We start from the raw sequence: 22998 nt of genomic DNA on the forward strand, positions 1-22998 counted from the left end.
AGGACTCAGGAAGGGCCCAGCCGGAGCTGCTGTCTATCACAGGAGGCGTGCCATGCCCTGGAGCCATAACACTTCAGTTCAGTTCACACATTCAGTTACCAGACAGAGCATCCACCATCCAGTGCTGCCTATCTGTGGTGGCCATACAGCTGCCCCTGGAAAACTCATCACTGGAAGTTTTTCCCCCAAGATGCTACCTCCGAACACACGGCTCTTTTTAGCTGTCCTGCCTAGCAGCCACAACAAGACCTATCCTCCACAGAAGGCGTCTAATGCTCTGATGCAGCCTTCTCCAATGCAGCACCCTCCGGAAATGTTCAGAATATAACCATCCTTGGAAAGTATAGAACAGGTGCAAAACTTTGGGAAAGTGCTGGGTAGGAGAAGGCAGATCTAATTCTTTGCAAAGGGCATCTTAAACTAGAGGTGAGTGCCACATCTGAAGGACATCAGGACAGTAAGAAAAAATCCTGTATGTCTATGCAGAAATACCCCCTATTGAGTTCAACAGGATTTTCTCCCAGGTAAATGTGTATAGGACTTAATTATACACTGTCTGAAGGAGTTCCTTGTGTGTACCCCAAACTCCCTGCCATCAACCTTTATTGTGTCCTCCTTTTCATTTCCCCAGAAAGAAAAAGCACCAAGTTCTTCCCTTAAATGCCTGCCCTGGAACTTCACTCCCCTCCCTCGGCAAAAGCCCCACTGAAGTCTGTAGAATTTACTCCTCAGCAACTGTGCCTATGACTGGGTGGAACACAATCTACAGACACGCCAATGGCCATCACTACATTAAGATATATCTTCAAAGCTTACAGAACTTTTTTAAAAGAGCAATGTCAACAAATTTGTTTGATAACATTTTTTTAAAAAGGAATGAAAGAGGATCAAGGTGAAATTTATCCCATGCCACAGATAAGCATACAAACAGCAGTTGGCTGCCAGGTCTGGGTGTTCCCTGACAAATACACATTTCCTTTGAAACTTCAACCTACCCATACATTGTGTGATGTGGTTTAGCTTGGAGGAAATGCTTAGGGCAATTTAAAAACATCACTTTCTTTCCTTTGAGATGCGGATTGAAAGCAAATCTGATCAATGCACATGAATGAAAGGCTTCTTGGGGTGACAAGATGTGGCTAAGCTGCAAGAAAGGACAGGGGTTCCTGGGCATTTTTTTTTGTTCGTTTGTTTGTTTTTATTTCTGCACTCAAGACTATTCTTTCATCACATTGTTCCAAATGCATTTATTGATTCACTGAGTTCCTGGCACAATGGTCCCGAAAAGGGCATTTCAGCAGATATGATTTGCACGAACAAGAAACAGCTCTCCTGTACAACTTGAAAGAGGATCCAGAAGCCTTACTTTGAATCTAGTCACCCTGAATCCAGAAAACCCACAGCTTTCATTTGTGCAACCCTGGAGATCACAGAAATTCCCTATTGTGCCATTTCCCCCAAATAAATAGCAGTAAGTATAAACAGGATTCAGCTCAAAAGTCAAACCCTATTCAAGAAATTAGGAAAACAGGAAGCTACTTTACATGGAGAAAGACCTAGCCCTGAGGTTTGGACAGGAATTTTCTTAGCCCAACCTAAGAAAGGTATCACATCTGGAATTTACTGCATGCAGAGCATGTGTTCTGCTACTGGGCTAAAATCCTTCCTTAAGCATCTAGTGGAATCCCACTGAAATTTTGCACAAAACTTTGTGAATTCTTTCTTCAAATTCCCCAAGGGTGCATCTTCTTCTGGCAGGTGTAGCTTGTCATAAATATAAAAGTGCTAGTCATAAATAACATCTGTAATGGAAGCAGAACCCTGCAGTACACTCCCTCTTCTGGAAGGAGAGGTCAGAGGAGGAATTTAAGCACTTGGCAGTGCTATACATATGCCTCAGCCCACTAGGGCAGTAAGTGATTGATTACCATATTATGAAAATACTCAGTGGGTTTGTGGATGCAGGATTCTCTTGCTGGATCTAAGTAACCATCCTCTGGTCCTGCAGTTCATCTTCAAGAATGTCCTGCTAGAGGTTTTTGGAAACTTCACAAACAGAGCATGATGGAGGAAGCCATTCCCTGCTCTTTGTTACCAACCTCTGGAAATCAAAGCCGTTTCTGAATACTTCTGAGTATTTTCTTTGGAAGGGGCTCATCTGCCAGAACTTGATTAAACTGATATGCAGACTATGCTTTTGCGCATATTTGTCTGATATCCATGAGCCTTCCTGTTCCCACTGGGGGCATTAGGAGCATGAATGTTAGCCAGAATGGAAGAAATGTGTACACATAAATGCTCAGTTCACTGCAGAAGATGTTCTCTTGTCCACTCCCTACGCGGGACCTTCCCAGCATTTGCAAACTCTAAGCAGGCGTTTGTGCTAAGGATGATGGGCTATTCTCACCCCTTGACTGAATATGGAACATGCCCATTTTACTCTCTGATTCATGCTATCTAGCGACAGATAAGATTTTTGGTGGGCATATAGTCTATCCAAGAGCCATGGAAGGGCCTGAGTCAGAACAGAGTCAGGGCTGAGAGAAAGGCAACCTGCTGCTTTCCAGATGTTTTGGAGAACAGTACCCATCATACCTTGTCATTAGCCATGTTGGGTAGGGCTGATGGGAGTGGAAGTCTAAAACATCAAGAAGTTACCATGTTTGGGGCAGCTGTGGCGATCCAATTACCACTCAAGCAACCTAGGAGTTTCAACTACATGCAGTTCTAGTTTGAGTGGTGTGACCAAATTTAGCCATCCATATATGACTTCCAGCAAAGCTAGACTTTGAGCCGAAATCTGCAGCTAACATCCTTGTCATACTTCCCCACCTTTGCCTGGTTTGGTTCTGGCGGCGCTTCTAGCTGGCTCAAGGGTGCCTACTTTAGCATTCACGTGGAGTGTCAACTTCCAAACTATTGCACAGTCACTTTGGAATACGTTCTTTTGCTGGCACTTTTGCTAATTCGCTGGGAGCCTGTTGCTCCAGCCCCACAAGGCCCAAAACAGATCCTTGAGCAACTAGTCCCACTCCAAGATCAAGGCTGTTAAGACCATGTCTTAAAGGAAGAGGAAGAGGAAAAAACAAAGAGGAAAGGCCTTTGCTTCCCATGATGATGCACAGAACCAGGCTGCCCAGCACAATCTTTAGCCTATTCATTTGGGAGTGAAATTCCCATCGAAATGAACAGCAAGGGCTGAGCTGCAATTATCCGTCAGAGCAAAACATTCCATAACAACCCATTAATTTTATAGCCTGGGCTGTTTAAATGAAAGGGTGGGGGAAATCAATCTTAAAAGCAAGTCCTGTCTTTGGTGTGGCTGCCCTTTAAAAAGTCCCTCACTGAGCAGACATCTTTTATTTCAGCTCATTTTTATTCCACTTCCATCTTGCTTTGGATTTAATAGTTCTGGAACAATGCCCCTTTCCCCAATATTCAGCCCAATACTGAGATACTTCAGATCAGCAGAGAACCCATTTTCATTTTAATTCTGGTCAAGGATTGGCCCTTTCTGTGAGAACTTTCCTGGACAATTGTCTTGTAAAGGAGAAAGGGGGTTCTCGGTGGAGCCTCTGGCTAGGTTTTTAACAAGAAAAAAGTGAAGGAGGGGGAGAGAGGGTGACGCTGGAAGCAGCCACTTCTCAGCTTTCCAAACGAGGTGCTTCTGCTAAGATGCCAAACACCTTGACTGAGACAGTGCAGTGAGAAATGTTCTGTTTTACTTTTGTGTCTGCAGGGGGAGGGGGGATTTAATTCAGCTTTTCAAAACACATTGCGCTTTTATTAGCCTTAGAATAAATAACATTCAGAGGGTGCCGTTTCCTTGCTGCAGCTCCACCTGTGCTTGCAGCTGGGACATGTGACCATTCCTCCCTACGGCTGGGCACCCAGGCCCATCCTTGCATGGAGGGACACTGGCATGGCTCAGTTAAGTGTCGCGAATGTGGCCCTCACAGCAGCGCAGCTGGGCAATTACAGAGCTTCTGGGCAGCCCCTTCAATGATCATAGGTATCTGCTACTCTCTTCTAGGGAGTCACCATGGAGGGACGGGACCTTGGGCTGCAAAGGCCTGGACTTTGGCCTCAGGCTCTAGATAGTGCCTACTGAGTCACAGACTGAATGTCAATTACTTCATGCTAGGTCAAAGTCCGAATGGCCAGGACAGCCAAATCGCTTTCTTTCACATTTATTTCAGAGAGCCCTTTGGCTTCTACTCAAGGTTCTGAGAGGCAGCAGGAAGCTAGCTGCTTTTTCACTGAGTCAGAACATGGGTTGGCTTAACTCAGTACTGTCAGCACTGACTGGCAGTTGGGTTTCAACAGGGAGCCTTTACCTGGAGATGTAGGGCTTGACGCTGTGGCATCCTGCAGGCAGAGCAGGTGAACTGCTGCTGAGCTCTGGATGGAGAGGACATTACAGTAGGTCACCAGCATGGTATCAGAGTGAAACTACCCAAAGGACAAAGCGCTGAAGCAATTACAGATGATCCTAGCAGAGTTCGTTTTCTGACACAGCACCAATTTTGATCGATAGTGTCCTAAATGGTCTGAGACCATTCAGAGGGTACCAGAAGGACCACCTTCTATCATGTAAGGCTGGTCAGCCGTTAACATCCCTAATGGAGGTCCTGCTCCAGGTACGTCCCCTCAGCAAACACACCCATGCTTTCCTGGGGCAAGATGGCTGAGAGAGAACCTTCTTGCTGCTGCTGCTGCTGCTGCTGCTGCTGCTGCTGCTGCTGCTGCTGCCTTAGCTACTGAACCTTCCCCCCAATCTTTATGTCTGGCATCAGACACGATGATCTTCAAGGGCAACATAAAAACATGGCTGCTCATTCGGATGTTCAATGTTCTTTAAATTATATGTCCCATTTAAATTATAAGCAGCCTCTTTGATCAATCCTACAGTCGTTTTAAACAGATTTAAGGAATTAGATCTGATAGACAGAGTGCCTGAAGAACTATGGACGGAGGTTCGCAACATTGTACAAGAGGCAGCAACTAAAACCATCCCAAAGAAAAAGAAATGCAAGAAAGCAAAATGGCTGTCTGAGGAAGCTTTACAAATAGCTGAGGAAAGAAGGGACGCGAAAGACAAGGGAGAAAGATACAAACAATTGAAGGCAGAATTCCAGAGAACAGCTAGAAGAGATAAGAATGCCTTAAATGAACAGTGTAAAGAAATGAAAGAAAACAACAGACTAGGGAGGACCAGAGATCTTTTCAAGAAAACTGGAGACATGAAAGGAACATTTCATGCAAAGATGGGCATGATAAAGGACCAAAATGGCAGGGACCTAACAGAGGCAGAAGAGATTAAGAAGAGGTGGCAAGATTACACAGAAGAACTATACAAGAAAGAGCTTAACTTCCCTGACAACCACGATGCAGTGGTCACTGACCTTGAGCCAGCCATCCTGGAATGTGAAGTCAAATGGGCCTTAGGAAGTCTGAGCAACAACAAAGCTAGTGGAGGTGACAGTATTCCAGTTGAGCTATTCAAAATCCTAAAAGATGATGCAGTAAAAGTGCTACACTCAATATGCCAGCAAATTTGGAAAACTCAACAGTGGCCACAGGATTGGAAAAGGTCAGTTCCGATCCCCAAGAAGGGCAATGCCAAAGAATGTTCAAACTACTGCACCATTGCACTCATTTCACATGCTAGCAAAGTGATACTCAAAATCCTACAAGCTAGGCTCCAGCAGTATGTGGACTGAGAACTACCAGAAGTACAGGCAGGATTTCGAAGAGGGAGAGGAACTAGAGATCAAATTGCCAACATACGCTGGATCATGGAAAAAGCTAGGGAGTTCCAGAAAAACATCTACTTCTGCTTCATTGACTATGCTAAAGTCTTTGATTGTGTGGATCACAACACATTGTGGCAAATTCTTAAAGAGATGGGAGTACCAGACCATCTTATTTGTCTCTTGAGAAACCTATATGCAGGTCAAGAAGCAACAGTGAGAACTGGGCACGGAACCACTGATTGGTTCAAAATTGAGGAAGGAGTTCGGCAAGGCTGTATACTGTCGCTCTGCCTATTTAACTTATATGCAGAGCACATCATGAGAAAGATGGAGTTAGATGAATCACCAGTTGGAATTAAGATTGCTGGGAGAAATATCAACAGCCTCAGATATGCAGATGATACCACTCTCATGGCAGAAAGTGAAGAGAAACTAAAGAGCCTCTTGATGCGGGTGAAGGAGGAGAGTGCAAAAGTTGGCTTGAAACTCAACATTAAGAAAACTAAGATAATAACATCCGGTCCTCTCACTTCCTGGCAAATAGATGGGAAGAAATGGAGGTAGTGACAGATTTTATTTTCCTGGGCTCCAAGATCACCGCAGACGGGGACTGCAGACAAAAAATTAAAAGACGCTTGCTCCTGGGGAGGAAAGCTATGGCAAATCTAAACAGCATACTACAATGCAGAGACATCACCCTGCCAACAAAAGTGCGTATAGTCAAGGCTATGGTTTTCCCAGTTGCAATGTATGGCTGTGAAAGCTGGACCATAAGGAAGGCTGAGCGCAAAAGGATTGAGGTCTTTGAATTGTGGTGCTGGAGGAGACTCCTGCGAGTCCCTTGGACCGCAAGGCGATCAAACCGGTCAGTCCTAGAGGAGATCAACCCTGACTGCTCTTTAGAAGGCCAGATCCTGAAGATGAAATTCAAATACTTTGGCCACCTAATGAGAAGGAGGGACTCCCTGGAGAAGAGCCTAATGCTGGGAACAACAGATGGCAAAAGAAGCAGGGGACGGCAGAGGATGAGGGGGCTAGATGGAGTCACTGAGGCAGTTGGTGTGAGCTTAAGTGGACTCCGGGAGACGGTGGAGGACAGGAAGGCCTGGAGGAGTGTTGTCCATGAAGTCGCGATGGGTCAGACATGACTTTGCGACCAACAACAACAACAGTTGTTTTACTACATTTTAATTACAAGTTTCAATTATGTGGCAAGTAAGAAGGGACATTTCAGTGTGTTTCTGGTCCATGGCAATTGTGCAAATGTTCCTTCCATAAGTACCATAATTGGGCCCCCCATTTTTGTGGAATGCCTTTTCCAGAGAGAGCCACCTTACTTCCTTATCATATACATGCAATGTTTAAGATTGCATTGTTTTTTATACTTTTGATACATTTCTTGTTATTTTGACATTACTGTTACTTTGTCTTTCTTTGACTTTAAGATTGCAAACTGCCCTGACTGCATTTACCAGTTTTATTCATGCATTTATTTATGCGATATTTATCCCGCCTTTTTCTTACAAAGAACTCAAACAAATTCAACGCGGCTTATACCATTCTCTTCTTTCTGCTCTCTCATTAATCTCAACAACAACCCTGCGAGGTGGGTTGGGCTGGGCTGATAGTCTGAAATCAAATAAATGAATAAATGTTCTGTGTGCGAAGCTGGTGGCCTCCACAGGCCTTCCTTTATGCTGTTCTGCACTTGTGTTCCCATCTGCACTTCAGTGCAGGAGACCAGATCCGTTTGCACTGGAATGCACCAGAAACTATTCCTTGGGCCTCCCGGGCTGCACCCACCAACGGACCAGGTAAGAGGCACCCCAGTTACGAAATACCATCCCCAGAGAGACTCACTTGGCATTACTTTGTAGCTTTTTTGACGAACTTTTTTTATTCTGCCAGGCTTTTTAGTTCTTCCGTTTTTAAAAACAGTTTTTTATCTTTTTCTACTGTAGTGCTACTATTTGTTTACCTTTAGTTTTTCACTGTAGCTGGCTTTGTTTGTTTTAAACATTTATTCTATGTTTCATGATTCTAAGACTTGAGCTCTGTTTTGTGAGCCACTCAGACAGCTTTGGCTATTGGGCAGCATAGAAATGTAACAAAATGATACATTTGGTTAGCAGGAATGTCTCTTTCCACAGCTTCTGTGTAGGCAACAACTAGCCTTTTCAGAAGAGTTTTACTGTGTTCATCCCAATAGGCATTAAATTATTCATTCACATACGCCACTTCTTAGCTTTGCTCAAAATCAGGTTCCCTTTAGACACAAGAACTATTTAAGAAAAAGGCAAGATTGTGTGGCACATCTCTGGCTACATGGCAAAGGCCTGCTCCTAAATCTCTAGTGTTTACATCTGAAAAGTCATGTGTGTGTGTTTTGTTTTTCTGGTCTCTCTCCTTACAAATGAAAGCACCATTCCACCATTCCGGGATTTAACAGGCTTTAATAGTTCCAGGGAAGAGAAAGGAATTGGAACAAATTAGCTGCTCATAATCTCCTGGATGAAAAGAAACAGCCTGTTGCCCAGATCTAAAGCAAAAACTTAGTGCTACCCAACCTGCCTTCCAAGTCCATCAAAGACGCTCAATAGCAATGAGTCTGATGGGCAGCCTGTGCAGTTTCAAGAGGAAGATGCTGCTTCGTCTTTAATGGGGGCAGGCAGCACCAAACCGCAAGCGGGACAATGGGAATTGTAAAGTGTGGAAGGCACCAGATCGGGGGAAGCTAGTGCAGACTCGTCTTTTCCCTTCTGACCTCTGCAATATAATTCAAGACATGGGGAACAAGTTCCAGTAGAGAGCAGGGCCAGTGGCAGAAAGGCTGAGTGCAAAACACTCAAAACCGGCACGTATTTCAGCTTCACATTCTTTCAGGCAATAACTAAGCCTTAGGGGATGCTTTTCAACCCTTTTAGAAAGGGGAAAACTGCAAAGCCCAGAGAACCATCACATGACCGGTTTGGGAGAAGGGGGTCTGGCCGTCTGGGGAGAACAGGAAGGCCAGATTGGGCCAGCAGACAGGCTAGATTTGGCTCCTGTGCCTGAAAATCTGCGTGACTTGTCCTACAACACCACACTCATGTGGCCAACTTATTTATTTATTATTTATTTATTTAAAACATTTCTATGCCGCCCCCATCGCAACAAAGCCTCGGGGCGGCTCAAAGAATACATTAAAACATACATAAATAATAATAATATAACAATTTAAAAGAAAAAAAAACAACATTTAAAAACCCTCGGTGCATTCTTGGCTAAAAATTTTAAAATCCTAATTAATACAATAATTTAGCAATTAAAATAAGTTTTAAATAAAAAGATCTTAGCCTGGTGCCGAAAAATAAATAACAACGGCGCCCACCAACAGGACCTCCATCTTGTCTGGATTGAGCTTCAGTTTATTGGCCCTCATCCAGCCCATTACCTCGGCCAAGCACCGGTTCAGCACAGCCACTGCCTCACCTGGACTGGTGGAAAACAAGAGGTAGAGCTGGGTATCATCAGCGTACTGATGATTCCGCAGCCCACACCTCCTGATGACCTCTCCCAGCGGTTTCATGTAGATATTGAACAGTAAAGGGGACAAAATGGAACCCTGCGGTACTCCATGGCATAACTGCCATGGCGCAGAGCCATAGTCCCCCAGCACCACCTTCTGGAATCGGCCATTGAGATAGCAAAGCAGTGCCTCCGACCCCCAGTCCCGCTAGCCTATTCAGAAGGATACCATGGTCGATGGTATCGAAAGCTGCTGAGAGGTCCAGGAGAACTAACAGGGATGCACTCCTCCTGTCTCTCTCCCCGCACAGGTCATCGTACAGGGTGACCAAGGCAGATACAGTACCGTACCCGGGTCTGAAGCTGGACTGAAATGGGTCCAGATAATCAGTTTCATCCAAGAGTGCTTGGAGTTGTCCCGCCACCACCCGCTCTAGCACCTTGCCCAGGAACGGGATGTTGGCCACCAGTCTATAATTGGCGGCCACGTCTGGATCCAGTGACGCCTTCTTTAGGATTGGCTGGACTACCGCCTCCTTTAAAGGGGCAGGTACCCGGCCGTCTCTTAAAGAGGAGTTGACTACCTCCAGGATCCAGGTCCCAATCCCGTCCTTGGCTTTCTTAAGTAGCCAAGATGGGCATGGGTCTAGTAAGCAAGTGGTAGGATGTACTTGTCCAAGCACCTTGTCCATATCATCAGGCCGCAACAACTGAAATTCATCCATTAACTGTGGACTCGATGGCGTCGATGGCGTCTCCCCAGTAGAATCTGATTCAATAGCAGAGTCAAGCTCGTGGTGAATCTGAGCGATTTTCTCCCTGAAATGCTTGGCAAAGTCGTCACAGCGGGCCTTCGAGGGTGACACAAGATCTTTCCAGCAGGCCAGATCCAAATTTAGTCATACATAGAATGGATAGGTGGATGCATAGAATTGGATAGATGGATAGAACGGACACAAAGAATTGTGGTGCTGGAGGAGACTCCTGCGAGTCCCTTGGACCACAAGGTGATCAGACCAGTCAGTCCTAGAGGAGATCAACCCTGACTGCTCTTTAGAAGGCCAGATACTGGAGATGAAACTCAAATACTTTGGCCACCTAATGAGAAGGAGGGACTCCCTGGAGAAGAGCCTAATGCTGGAAACAACAGATGGCAAAAGAAGAAGGGGATGGCAGAGGATGTGGTGGCTGGATGGGGTCACTGAAGCAGTTGGTGTGAGCTTGAGTGGACTCCAGGGGATGGTGGAGGACAGGAAGGCCTGGAGGAATGTTGTCCCTGGGGTCGCAATGGGTCGGACACGGCTTTGCAACTAGCACAAGAAGAAGAATGAACCCACTGAACTTATGGGCCTGTTCATTTTGAGCAAACTAAGCTTCATGGATTTCAAGTTGTCCTCTAAGCACAACTCTTTGACTTCATCCCCCAGAATGTGAATCACTCCTCTGTCTAGCCACGTCCCAGTGTGATTTTTAGATACATTTCCCTCATCCTCAGCTATGCTTTCCATACAATGAGAACATCACTTTATCTGGCAGCATAAGGCGGACATATTTATGTTAATGCAATAAGAAATGCATTGATATTCTATACACCAATTTCAATCTTGCCTTTGCCAATTCCGCAGAAAATGAAAGAGGCGATTTCCGGAAACCTAATGCTATTCTGAGGTATCTGCATTTGAAAAGCCATTCCAGCCACAGGGTATTCCAGGAAAGATGATGTATTTCCACACTGGCCCCACAGTGCAACACCAGGCAGGTAGGCAATTTCAGGCAGGATCAAAATGGCCACTTTCACCCAGACATGGCAGCCCCATGAACCCAGCCCCAGCGCTCGGGCTTCCTCCACGCCACCTCCACCTCCACTCTTCCTCCCCACATGCTCCAGTGCCCTCAAACACTTCCTGGTTCACAGTAACCAGGCTTAAAATGGCATCCAAACATGACAAGCCACCCTAAAAAGTCATTTGCCCACCATTCCATTTCCCTCCAAATCCTACGTGTGATTTCTAATCCTGACTTGGAGGCCAATTGTGGTTTGTGCTAACGGTAACTGGGCACAAATTATGGCTTGTCGGAACAATCAACTGCCTGATGTGGACCTCATGGGCCAGGAGGGTTCTGTGAATGCGGCCAAGTTCATTCATTCATTCATTCATTCATTCAATTTATATCCTGCCTTTTTCCTACAAAGGGCTCAAGGCAGCTTACATCATTCTCCTCCTCCATCTTATCCCCACAACAACAACCCTGTGAGGTAGGTTGGGCTGAGAGTCTGTGACTGGCCCAAAGTCACCCAGTTGGCTCCATGGCTGAGCGGGGACTAGAACCCGGATCGCCTGAGTCCCAGTCCCAGGCTCTTAACCACTACACCACATTGGCCACATCTAACAAAAAGAAGATGACTAGAACACCCAAGGCATTCTTTGAGATTTGTTTCCTGGTGTGATGTCTTTGTTTATACTATTTGTTATTTATTCATTTATTTATCTGGAAGGTCTTCTCATGAACTCTTTTTTAAACAAACAAGCAGCACCCGGGCAGTTTGGGAAATGTGCCTTGGAGGGCAGGGATCCAAGGGCAAAATGGTCCCCAGACTTGCCCAAACTGCCCACCCCGCATCTGCTCTGGCCAGTACAAGACAGAGTGAGACCTGTGCCTCCGGGGGCAGGTTGAAAGGTGCAGCAAACCTTCCATATCAGGGGTGTCCAACCTGCAGCCCTCAGGCCACATGCAGCCCAGGGTGACTATGAATGCAGCCCAACCCAAAATCGTACACTTACTTAAAACAGGATGAGCTTTTTTGTGATTTTTTGATTTTGTAACTCCATTATGTGCTTCTCGAGCATGAACCTTGTAGACAACAATGTCGTGCCACAATGTCATGTAAAATAAACATACATATGCTCTTTTAGGATTATGTGAGGCCTTTTTTGCTTATCTGTAGTGGCAGATATCACAAAAATTATGCATACTTTTTTTCTGTGCTCATCAGTTTTGGTTCGTGCTTGTGTATTCAGTGTGCAGCCGCAGATAATTCTTCTTCCAATGTGGCTCAGAGAAGCCAAAAGGTTGGACATCCTGGTTCTACAAGAAGTACATCTGCTCTTCCACGAATTATGATCACATTTTTTAACTTACTATATTTATGTCCCAGCTTTTTCCCCATAAGGAATACAAGGCAGCTTACACAATCCTCTTCCTCCTCTCCATTTTATTCTCACAACAACCCTGTGAGGTAGGTCGGGCTCAGAGCCACTGACTCTAGCTCAAAGACACCCACTGAGCTTCATGGCCAAGTGGAGACTGGAATCAGGAATTCCCAAGACCCAGTGCAGCACTCCAACCACTACGCCACACTCCCGCTCTCAGTGCCTACTTCATAAACTAACACAAGTTACAAATTCCTACAGTTTCAGATGTTGTCAGTATAAAACCAGTGTGAAGAAAGAAGGAATTTAATTCTGCATCCCAACCAACAAGCACACAAACAGCAAAGCCTTGTTATCTATACAGGTTTCCGCCTAGTGCTTTCATCTGGCCTTAGGTGTCATTGAGAAGCACTCCTGCATCACTTTCTTCCGCTCTGCAGTTTATCCGTTGCTAGGACCAAAAACAGACGGGGCTTGTTTCGTTGTTGCTTTTTGGCTTACCGACTGGCAGCCCATACCAGGACAGAAGCCAGCTGTCACTTAAATCCCCCGCCCCGTGGTGGAAGTGGACTCTAGCATTTTGGCAAACCCTTCCAAAAAAGGAGGGGAAAACATTCACATCTGAAGATCCCTACGTGGACTTTGAAGTTTGTTTCACCCCTTTATCCTGATAGGTGAAACTGGGGCCTCCGCTGTGGCTTTTGTGTTAACCTCTTTTGCTGTTGACTTAAAGAAGGGAGTCATGAAAGCAAGAAGGGCAGAGAACTTTCCAGAAAAACCTTGGGTGGGGATAGAAGAATGTGCAAGTACAACTGAGAACAAGAAAGGTTTTTCTCTCGTGTCAATTAAAAGTCTCATGATCACATTACCATTTTTTGTAGAAAAAGCACTAGCAATCCTGTTCTGCTTTTAATTATTATTCATTATATTTATATCTTGCTTTTTACTTACAAACGCAGAGAGGCTTACATCATTCTCCTGCTGCTGCTCTCAACTCTTATCCCCACAACAAAAGCCCTGTGAGGTAGGTTGGGCTGAGGGGCTGTAACCCAGTCCAGCTACACCCCACTGGCTTTCTCTGACTTCTAAACTTCTCCGATAACCCCACCACACACCCCAAGGCTGCTGAAAAGGCTATCCATAGCCTCTGGAATTATTTTAACTCTGTTTATCAGCTACCTGGGAAACTGATTTAAGCAGCACTTGGTGGGAAAGTGCAGCTTAAATCATTTAAATAAAGTAGATTTGCATCAGCAAACATTTAATTAAGACATTCTCAAGGCCATTCAAGCCTATTTTAATTGCTAACCAGTAACTTGGTTTATAGTATAATCCCATACTTGCCTGCTTAGAAGTAAGTTTTGCTGACTTCATTTGTATTCCCCAGCATGGAGATCCACTGCTCCTGACATTAGAGGTATTATTGTAGCCATTGTGTCTAGTAGCCACTGATAGCCAGCCACAAAAAATGCACTACAACTCCCAGCATCCCCCAGTCAGCCACAGTGAGACTCGCAGGGCTTTTTTGGTCTCAACATGCATGGAATTGCACCCTGAAGTACCCTCGATGCAAAGAATCCTCCAAATGGTTTATTCTGTTTAGGATTAGCACATATCTCAATTATTAATACATACTTTGGAAGTTTAAAACGCCCTTTTAGATGTGTGTGAGAGAGGGAACACTTGAGCTGTGAAAAGGCAGAGAAAATGACAGGTTAAGGGCAACTGATGAGTTTTTAGTAAATGCATTAAGCAACGTGCCTTTTCCCCAGCGGGCTCCTGAGTTACGGAGACACACCTAGCTTTGAGGAGCAGAAAGTAGAGTCTGGAAATAAGCAGAATGGAAGTCATAAGCCCCACCACATGACATAACTGCCAATGGAGCAGCGAAATGCTGAAAACGTGCCCGCAGAAGAGGACCTGCCCATCTCCTTCTAACCCCCACCCACTCTGCAGCACATACACCCCAGAGAACGTGCAAATTTGCAGTATCAGCTTTAACCCAGCCAGATTCCTGCACCTCCGGGGCTGTTTTCTCTCCCCAGACTGACTTATGAAAACATGCCGTTGCCTCACGTGGATTATTTTCCAATTACAAAAGATAATTAAAGAGGGGTGGGGTCCCTACTAACAGGGAGGTATTAAATGTGCATTTCCTCCTCTGGATTTTGCAGGTGTGCGAGGAGCATACTTTGTGCTTCGACATACCTGGAAAAACAACATGCTGTAAAGTACACTCACGCAAATCTCAACCATAATTAGAGATGATGCGAAACATAAATCTGACCATGGAGATGTGTGCGTCACCAGAGCATGTACTGAATTTTCATCAGTTATGTAGAAAAAATGTTCCTAACAGAAGAAAAACCCAACATACAAATTAACCCCCAAAATGCCCATCTCGAGCCCATCTTTGCTACATGAGCTCAGGACTAGCTAGCTCTTCTCTTACAAAAAACAAATGCTCACCCTTTCCCAAACTGGTGCTGCCTCCCCTGCTTTGTGGGGGAATGCAGTTCCCATCAGCCCCAGCCTCTAGGGTTATAAGTCAGAGACCATGGGAATTCCAGTCCGAAACATCTGGCAGGCACAGGACGAGCCAAGCTAATTAATGGCATTAGAGCCATACCATCCGACATATGAACAGCTGCGACGCATAGCACGCATACCGCAGCTGGAGCTTCGGCAGCGCAACACTGCGCTGTCCATCAAGCTCTGCGAGTACAGACCTCTCCATCCTTTCCTGGCTAGCGACCTTTTGAAACCACCATTTTCTACGGGGCTTACATGGGATTTACAATCAAGTCACACAGGAATGCATAGCAGAGTAGAACCAGAGAGACGGCACCTTAGTTGCGTTTATATTAGATTGTTAAGATTATTTTCCTCTAACAAAAATTCTATTTGTTTCAGGAAACAGCTTGCCGAGATACACTGTCTAATGTCATTGATCATGCTGGGTCAGTAGAGCTGTATCTGGATGATATGAAAAGAGGAGGTGAATGTAGTCTAGCATCAGGTGGACTTCAGGCTTTCAGGATCGAGTCTGACTTTTGGCAGAAGGCTGAGGTCCACCAGCCCGAGTCAGGTGCCACAGAGCACCTGCCTCAGGAAGAATTGAGGAACGCGATGCCTCCAAGCACATGCTCAGCCCAGGGATTTGTGAAATCTTTTCACATATAAATCTACTCATATTTCACCTCTCCCGCCCCCAGTTTTACTGATTTAAGCAGCCTAATTTAGGAGAACCAAAAACATTTTTGTTGTTGTTGCTACTGTTAAATCATTGGAAATCAGAATCTCTTCCCTAACCTACCAGAAATCACTTGCAGATCTAAGTGCCTGTGCTCCTGTGACAATGGGGAGAAGCAAATGGATGCTAGATTTGGTATGGGGCAGGGGACACAGTGACTGGGTTCACACATCATAATAACCCGCACTCAAGGGTCAAGTATGGGTTGAGGGTGAGTCATTGTGGAAACATGGGTTAGCACGATGTCTGAACGCAGATGCACAACTCCAAGTCTTTGCTTGTTAACCACAAACAAACCATGCTGAGAACCAATGGATTGTTGCTGGGTTGTAAACTATGGGTTGTTCACCAGGGTTTGTTATTTCTGCTGGATTTGGCAACACAATAACACACATTTCCATAACATTCCACGATTCAACCCATATTCAACCCTTGAGTGTGGATTACTGTATTGCCCTGAACCTTGTCGAGGATTATTTGTAGCCTCTGGCAGTGAAAAGGCTATAAAAAAGATGCATGAGGAAAGAATGTCAGCATTTTATAGGCTATTATCCAAAATCCTAACTGTCAAGATATACAACTTCCCTATCAAACTGTGGATGCAGTTTCTGGCAATCACTCGGATCTGATACACAATACTTTCAAATATCCGAAGTGTCTTACATACACTTTCATCTAGTTTGTACAAGGCAGCAACTTCCTGCCATACCTACCCTGGGAGCACCAGGAAATAAAAATAATTTTTTTAGATATGATGTCCATCAGGTTGGGGACCACGGAGTCTGCAAACAAGCCAGTTCTGACCCTTTGGGCCCTCCATAGCTGCTATGGATGCTTCTCACACTCAGAAAAATATTTAGTTTTATTTGGGGGCAGCAGGGGCTGCATGTTGCCTATCACTGCTAGAAGTCAAGTGAGAATGATTACTGCCCCTCCATGCTGCAGTTGGGAGAGAGTGGCACCCTTAAGGTCAGCTGGCAAGCCATGGCAAAGGCAATAATGCTTTCCAGTACTAAGAAAATATAATTTTGGGGGGAAAAGGCTATTAGAAGCTGCAGATCTACATGTCCACATGTGCCAAATGAATGAGAAAATAGCCACAGAGGGTCAGTGTGGTGAAAGGGTTGGGCTGGGATTAAGGAAATCTGGGTTCTAGTCCCCACTCTGCAACAAGCTTACCAGGTGACTTTGGACTAGTCATAGACTCTCTGCCCAACCTACCTCACAGGGTTGTTGTGAGGATAAGATAGGAGAGAAGGAGAATTGTGTAGCCATCTTGAATTCCTCAAAGGATAAAAGACAGGTTAGAAATGTAATAGTGTTGAAATCTCCCTAGGATCACCATAATGCGTAGCTTTTGAGGCAAACAAAAAACAAAAAACAAAACCCCAGCCGGGTCAATTTAAATCATGCAGAAAATTCATCTCACTGTTCTCCAGGCATGTATTTTGGCAAATGATCCACTAGCAAGGACACTTTGACACAGTTTACAACATCTGTGAGCAGATTTCGCTAAGCTTTCTGAAAACTGTAGACAGCACTCCAACTACCCAGGTAGAGAGCATTATGAGGACTGAAATTTGGAGCAACCTTCCGTAGCCCAGCACCACCCAGATCTGTTGGACTACATCTCCCATGAGCAACACTGGCTGGGGATGATGGGGATTGTAGTGCAACTAATCTGGAGGGCGCTGGGCAAGGGAAGGGTAAATTAAAACTTTTGTCATAGCCAATGTTGTGTAGCACTTAAAGAATGCTGAACTGGGACTCAGGGGATCTAGTCCCCACTCAGCCATGAAGCTTCCTGAATGATTTCTGGCCAGTCATGGACTCTCAGACTAGTCTCCCCTACAGGGTTGTTGCAGTAAGGATAAAATGGAGAAGAACTTTGTAAACTGCCTTGAGTCCTTGCAACAGAAAAATGGCAGAATATAAACGCAACGTATTAAAAGCAGTAACAGCAGCAGCAACTAGCGGCTTGCGGTTGAACAAATGAAAACAAGACTTTCCCGCAGCGTTCCTCACCCATCGAACTAGGGCAAAACTAAGAGGGCGATTATCGTATAGCTATCCAACTTCCACACAGAAGAGAGAGCCCTCACTAACATGGGGGGGGGGGATCTGTTGCAGGCAACTTTGGATAGCCACTGATACTGCGGGGAATTTTTAAACTTGGGGTCGCTTTTAACGCAAGTTTTAATAAAAGTTGGGTTTTAGTTATTGCTTGTGTCAGATGAGAACTGTGATTCCCAAATACTCATGCCTTTTGTCTTCATTTTAAGTACTTCGCTTTGGTATATTGTCTGCAGTGGCATATGTCTAAAAGCAATAAACAGTTTTACTGATGGTACCAAGGTATACGAAACCAGGGAAGGAGCCTCTTCTGGCCTTTCCAGAGCTGGTGCCCTCCAGATGCCCTGAAGAACTCCCTTCCACACCCAGCCTGGCCCTCTACTCTGACAACTACACTGCATTTAGCAGTGGAAATATTTACCCTGGGGTTAGTTGGAGACCCAGAGTGGTGGTTACAGCAATGCCTTTAGGCTGGGAAAAAAACAGGTTTAAATCCCTGCTCAGCCACAAAGCTGACTAGGTGACCCTGGACCACCATCTCTGTCTCTCTCTGCCTATCACACAACCTTGTTGTGATCATAAAATCGGGGTGGTTGGTGGCGAAGAACAAAGTACACTGTCCTTGAGCTCTATGAAGGAATGGCGAGATGAAAATGCAGCATAAATTAAAAATAGCTCTCTCCCCACTACCATCATTAACACAAGCTCATCGGTGCAAGCCAGGAACATTTTATTTATGGATTGATTAATAAATACAGACTTTTCTTGCATAGTGCATATCCCCAGGGGGATTGAGTTATTCCACAAAAAGCAGCACATGTGAACTAGTCCTGAATAACCTAAATTAAATCCTTTGCTGAATTTGGGCAGACTTGTTAGCCTGTGAATAGTCACTGTAATTATTTTACATCCATTCAAGGCTTAATAGTATTAGCAGTCTCTGATTTTTGTATGAAGTTTTCCCTCTGATCTCACTGGATACTTTTCCTCTCTCTCTAATCCATCTGCATATATGCCTACCAATCTAGTATAACATTCATGCATTCAGACTGCATAAGCTAATACCATAATAAATTTGTTTAGGGAGTCACTAGACTGTTTATTCCTTTTGTGATTGTCCAAAGTAGACATCTTGGTGCACTCAGATTTTTTCAACGCCCATAATCCTTAATAGTTGGCAATGCAGATAGGGACTCATGGGAGTTGTAATCCAAACTATCTGGATGGATGCTACAAGAGCCCCTGAAAATGTATCTAATGCACTAAGTGTTGATTGTTTCACATTCATTGCCTTTTATTAAAAAGCATTTTACCCCAATCCTAAACATATTTACAAGGCCAGGGACAAATCCTATTTATTTAACTGTACTATTTTAATATACATATTGTATTATATATATTATATATACATACATACATATGAATAATATATGAATATTATTTTCCGAGTGAGTGTCTGGGATTGCAATCATAAAATAAATAATGTTTGCATGTGCATAGCTGGAGCCATGGAGTCTCCCATGGTATGTCTGGAACATCTATACATAACAATATACATACAGAGAAAGGCTGTGAGCAAGCCAGTAGGAAAAAAATGCACAGCCAAAAGACAGGTTGGTAGATCTTGGTCCAACGCCTGCAGCAACATGATTCAGCCATTCGCAAAGAAAGTACTTGCTCATACTTGTGGCAGCTCACCAGAACCTCCAGGGCAAAGAAAAGGAATGGGATTTTTTTTAATCTTTCTCTGCTCCAGAACGAAATGCAATGTATTATGAAAGGAGCTAAATGTTGTCATGTTGCAGGATTCTTCATCCAAAGATTAGGGCTACAGGGGGTGGACGCACCTCAGTGGTGCAGCCCCAGCTCTGCATGCTGAAGGCCCTGGGTTCAACCTCCAGCAACTCAAGGTGGGGCTGGGAAAACTCGGCCTGCGACCCCAGGAGAGCCATTGCTGCCAGCGCTATACACCCCAAATAGGATTTTTCATTTCTAGGCACCTCTTCCCACCATATATATTATTTCACATAAAACATTTAAGAGTTGACAGGGGTTGTTCATCTTAAGTCCTGGGGAAAACCAACCTTTCTTCAATGGGTCTAGCACAGTGACTAAGGGATCAATGCTTGAGAAAGCCCCACTGAATATAGTGGGATTTATGCCTGATTGTCTTGTAAGGCTGCAAACTCATCTGAGAGTACACTGAACTCAGTGAAAATGATGTCTGAGTAGGCATGCATAAGATTGTGCTGTAAGTCCAGCATGTCCTGTTTTATATTTTACCTCTTAATGAACACCTTAGAGAAGTCACTTTCTCTTCAGCCTTAATTCCCCATATTTAATATGAGATAATACCAGTCTAATTTGCAAGGTTGTTTATAAAGACTGAAAGATAATACATTTAAAAAGACACTGAACGTTCTAATTGACATTTATTTATTTATTTAGGAGACTTCTATGCCGCCCCATTCGCCGAAGCCTCGGGGCAGCTCACAACCATAAATAAACTTCAAAATAGAATAATATAAATTAACAATATAAATTAACAATATAAATTAAGTCGCCCTGGCCAAAGAATAAAATGAATAAATAATATTAACAATTAAAATAACATTTGATTAAAAAGGTCTTCACCTGACGCCAAAAATAACGACAAATAAAAACAAATAACAAAAAAATAAATAAATTCTATTATGTAAATAAAATTTGCATAAATGCTAAGCATGAAAATACTGCATTTCTTTAAAAAATTCTTACACCTAACTTATTTCATTGGTCCAAGTTAATCAGTCTTGTTTTCAGTAGTTCTGTCTTCACCAAATCATCTGCCAAAAAATAGGCCTATTTTCATCTTACTCTAAGGGTGGCATCTCTCCAGTTATTTCCCTTGTTCATTGCCAGGATTCTTCTCCAGTGCAAAACCTGGCTTCCAGGTGTGAGCACTAAGTATCCCTGTCGTTCAAACAGATAAGCTTGGCTTCTGCATCCAACCGACTTTTATGCCAAACATGCAAGCATCAATACCATTTTAAAATCACTAGGATTGCCTGCTTTAGCACCAGCCTGTGTTGCTCTCCAAAAACCTTCACCAGCTCCTTTCTGCAGACCAGACTTTTGCGAATGGGGGAGGAGCAGGCGGGATTGCTCCCCACCCCACCGCTTGTGAAATTCTCTCACTCCGGGTGAAGTGGCTGCCTGATTAACCCATAGATCAGCAGAAGAAGTTGGGGGCAGGTCCCTTGTGATGGCTCAGCAAGATCGCCTGGCATAGCAGGGCAACCCTACACACACAAAAGGGAAGGGATTCCCATTCATCTTACTTCTCTGTTTCAAAGAAGCCAGCATTCAAATGCAGTTCAAAGCAAGCATTCTGTCTTTTAAATGTGTTTTCCTGCACAGGGGAACATGCTTGCTTATTTTAGCACCGCCCTTTGGCCTCGCTGCTGAACTGACCTGAGAAGTTTTACATTCCCTTGGGGGGATGGTCCTCCGGCTGAAGTACACCCCCAGCTCGACATTCTTTGTTAGCAAGGACCAAGAATGCAAAATCTCAGCAGGCAGAGTTTGTTTGGACTCGAACTCAGCCTGCAGAGTCTTTCTCTGATGTTGAGTTTGCTTTTAAGCCTCATGCGAACCGCTCTACTTTTTAAACCAGGCAGGCCTGCCCGAAAAAGGGTTTAGGTGTTTGTTGGCTGTTTTCGTGTTGCAAATCGCACCTCAGTCAGAGGCAGCTTTTCAAAATACCAGCTCCCTTCCGACATTTTGATCTGCCCCATCCGATCGCCGCGATGCCTGGTTCATCTGGTTTTCCAGCCTAACCATCCGCCGCTAACAGGTGGATGGTTGGCTGGTCTTTCTGCCCGACTCCTCGTTTTGCTCAGCGCGGTAACTACCACACACACCAACACACCTATTTTCTGGAGGGAAGAGATTTGCTTCACACACCGGCGGAAGTGCGGGCGCCTTCTCCCCTCCACACCTTCAATCCCCTGGTGGAGAAATCGGGCACCGCCGTTAAACAAACTTCAAAGCTTGCGCCTCCGGCGGCTCCGCTCTCTCAAGTGGGAGCGAATCCAGAATCCCTTCAGCCTGATCTGTGGCGACAGGGCCGTGTAAATGCACGTTTTTCGGTGTGGAGCGATAAGGGGGAAGCGAGCAACCGCTTCCAGCTGCTGCCTGTGGGAACGAAGGGGATTCCTCCCGCCCGGTCCCACCACCTGCACATCTGCCACAGGCGCGTGCGCCTCCAATCAGGATTCAAAACCAGCAAAGCTTATATATATATTGGGGGGGAGGGGGGAGCTCAATCCGAATTTGAAACCTGTCAATCATTGCTTCACCCAGCCGAGATTCTCCCGATCCCACCGAGCCTGCAGCTGAGCGGAGAAGCACAACGTGAAGGAAGGGCTGGAGAAGGCGCGTCTCCCGCAGCCCCCTGCACGGTGCGTCTAGGACTGGGCAGGCCGAGCTACCCTGCTGCCCCCTCCCCGCCCGCCCGCCCGCCCGCCCGCCTTTCCCAGGAGCCGAGATCGAGCTGCAGCCAAGCCCCCACCGCGGCCGCGCTCCGGAGCCACTTACAGCCGCCTGTCCTCCGGCACCAGCTGCTGGTGCATGGCCAGGGAGAACCCGAAGTAACTGCCCGCATCGCCGCTCCACACGACCACGTTGCTCGTGTCCAGATTGAAGGCGAGCACCAGCCCCGGCAAGAGTGACAGGTAGAGAAGCGGCGGCATGGCGCGGCCCCCGACGGTGCGCCGGAATCGCAGCGGGGAGCAGCGGACTGGCGGGCAGCGCTCGCCTTGCTGGCCCTGCCGGCCGCGCGCTGAATGAGCCCCTTGTTCTCTCCAGAGACTCGCTCGAGCGCTCCGGCGTGAACAACAAGCGCGGAGCCCCGCCCTCCTTCCCGACGGCCTCCCGCGCCCTGCCCTGCCCTGCCCTGCGCTGCGCCGCGCTGCCTCCCCAGCGCCGGGCTCCCGCCGCCGCTGCCCTGCGAGTGGCTCCCCGCCCGGACGGGGCTCTCCCGGAGCAGCCTTCGGCGCGGCCCCTGCAGCCCCGCGGGCTCCCGACCCGGGTCTTAGCAGGTCTCACGCGTGGGGGCGGCTGCTGAGACGGGCCGAACAGACCCGGCCGTGGCTCTCCGCGGAAAGGCACCGGCGCCCTGGGTCGGTGCCAGAGCCCGCGCTGGAGGGGGCGCCTTCTTAATATCTTTCACGAGTATTGTTGCTGTTGCTTCCTCTGTCTGTTAGTAGTAGTAGTA

At 45.8% G+C, this 22998-nt stretch overlaps 1 protein-coding gene across 1 annotated transcript in view; it reads right to left on the reverse strand.

Moving 5' to 3' along the window:
- ITGA6 (integrin subunit alpha 6) overlaps positions 1 to 22565 on the reverse strand; it is a 67628-nt gene extending 45063 nt beyond the window's left edge. The window contains exon 1 of the mRNA XM_044418283.1: positions 22320 to 22565. Within this exon, the coding sequence (XP_044274218.1) occupies positions 22320 to 22474 (155 nt within the window). The 5' untranslated portion in view covers positions 22475 to 22565. The remainder of the gene's footprint in view (positions 1 to 22319) is intronic.
- Between the last annotated feature and the right edge of the window lie 433 nt (positions 22566 to 22998).

Source organism: Varanus komodoensis, unplaced genomic scaffold, assembly GCF_004798865.1.
Source record: "Varanus komodoensis strain SLA01 unplaced genomic scaffold, ASM479886v1 scaffold9, whole genome shotgun sequence".
Taxonomy (NCBI): domain Eukaryota; kingdom Metazoa; phylum Chordata; class Lepidosauria; order Squamata; family Varanidae; genus Varanus; species Varanus komodoensis.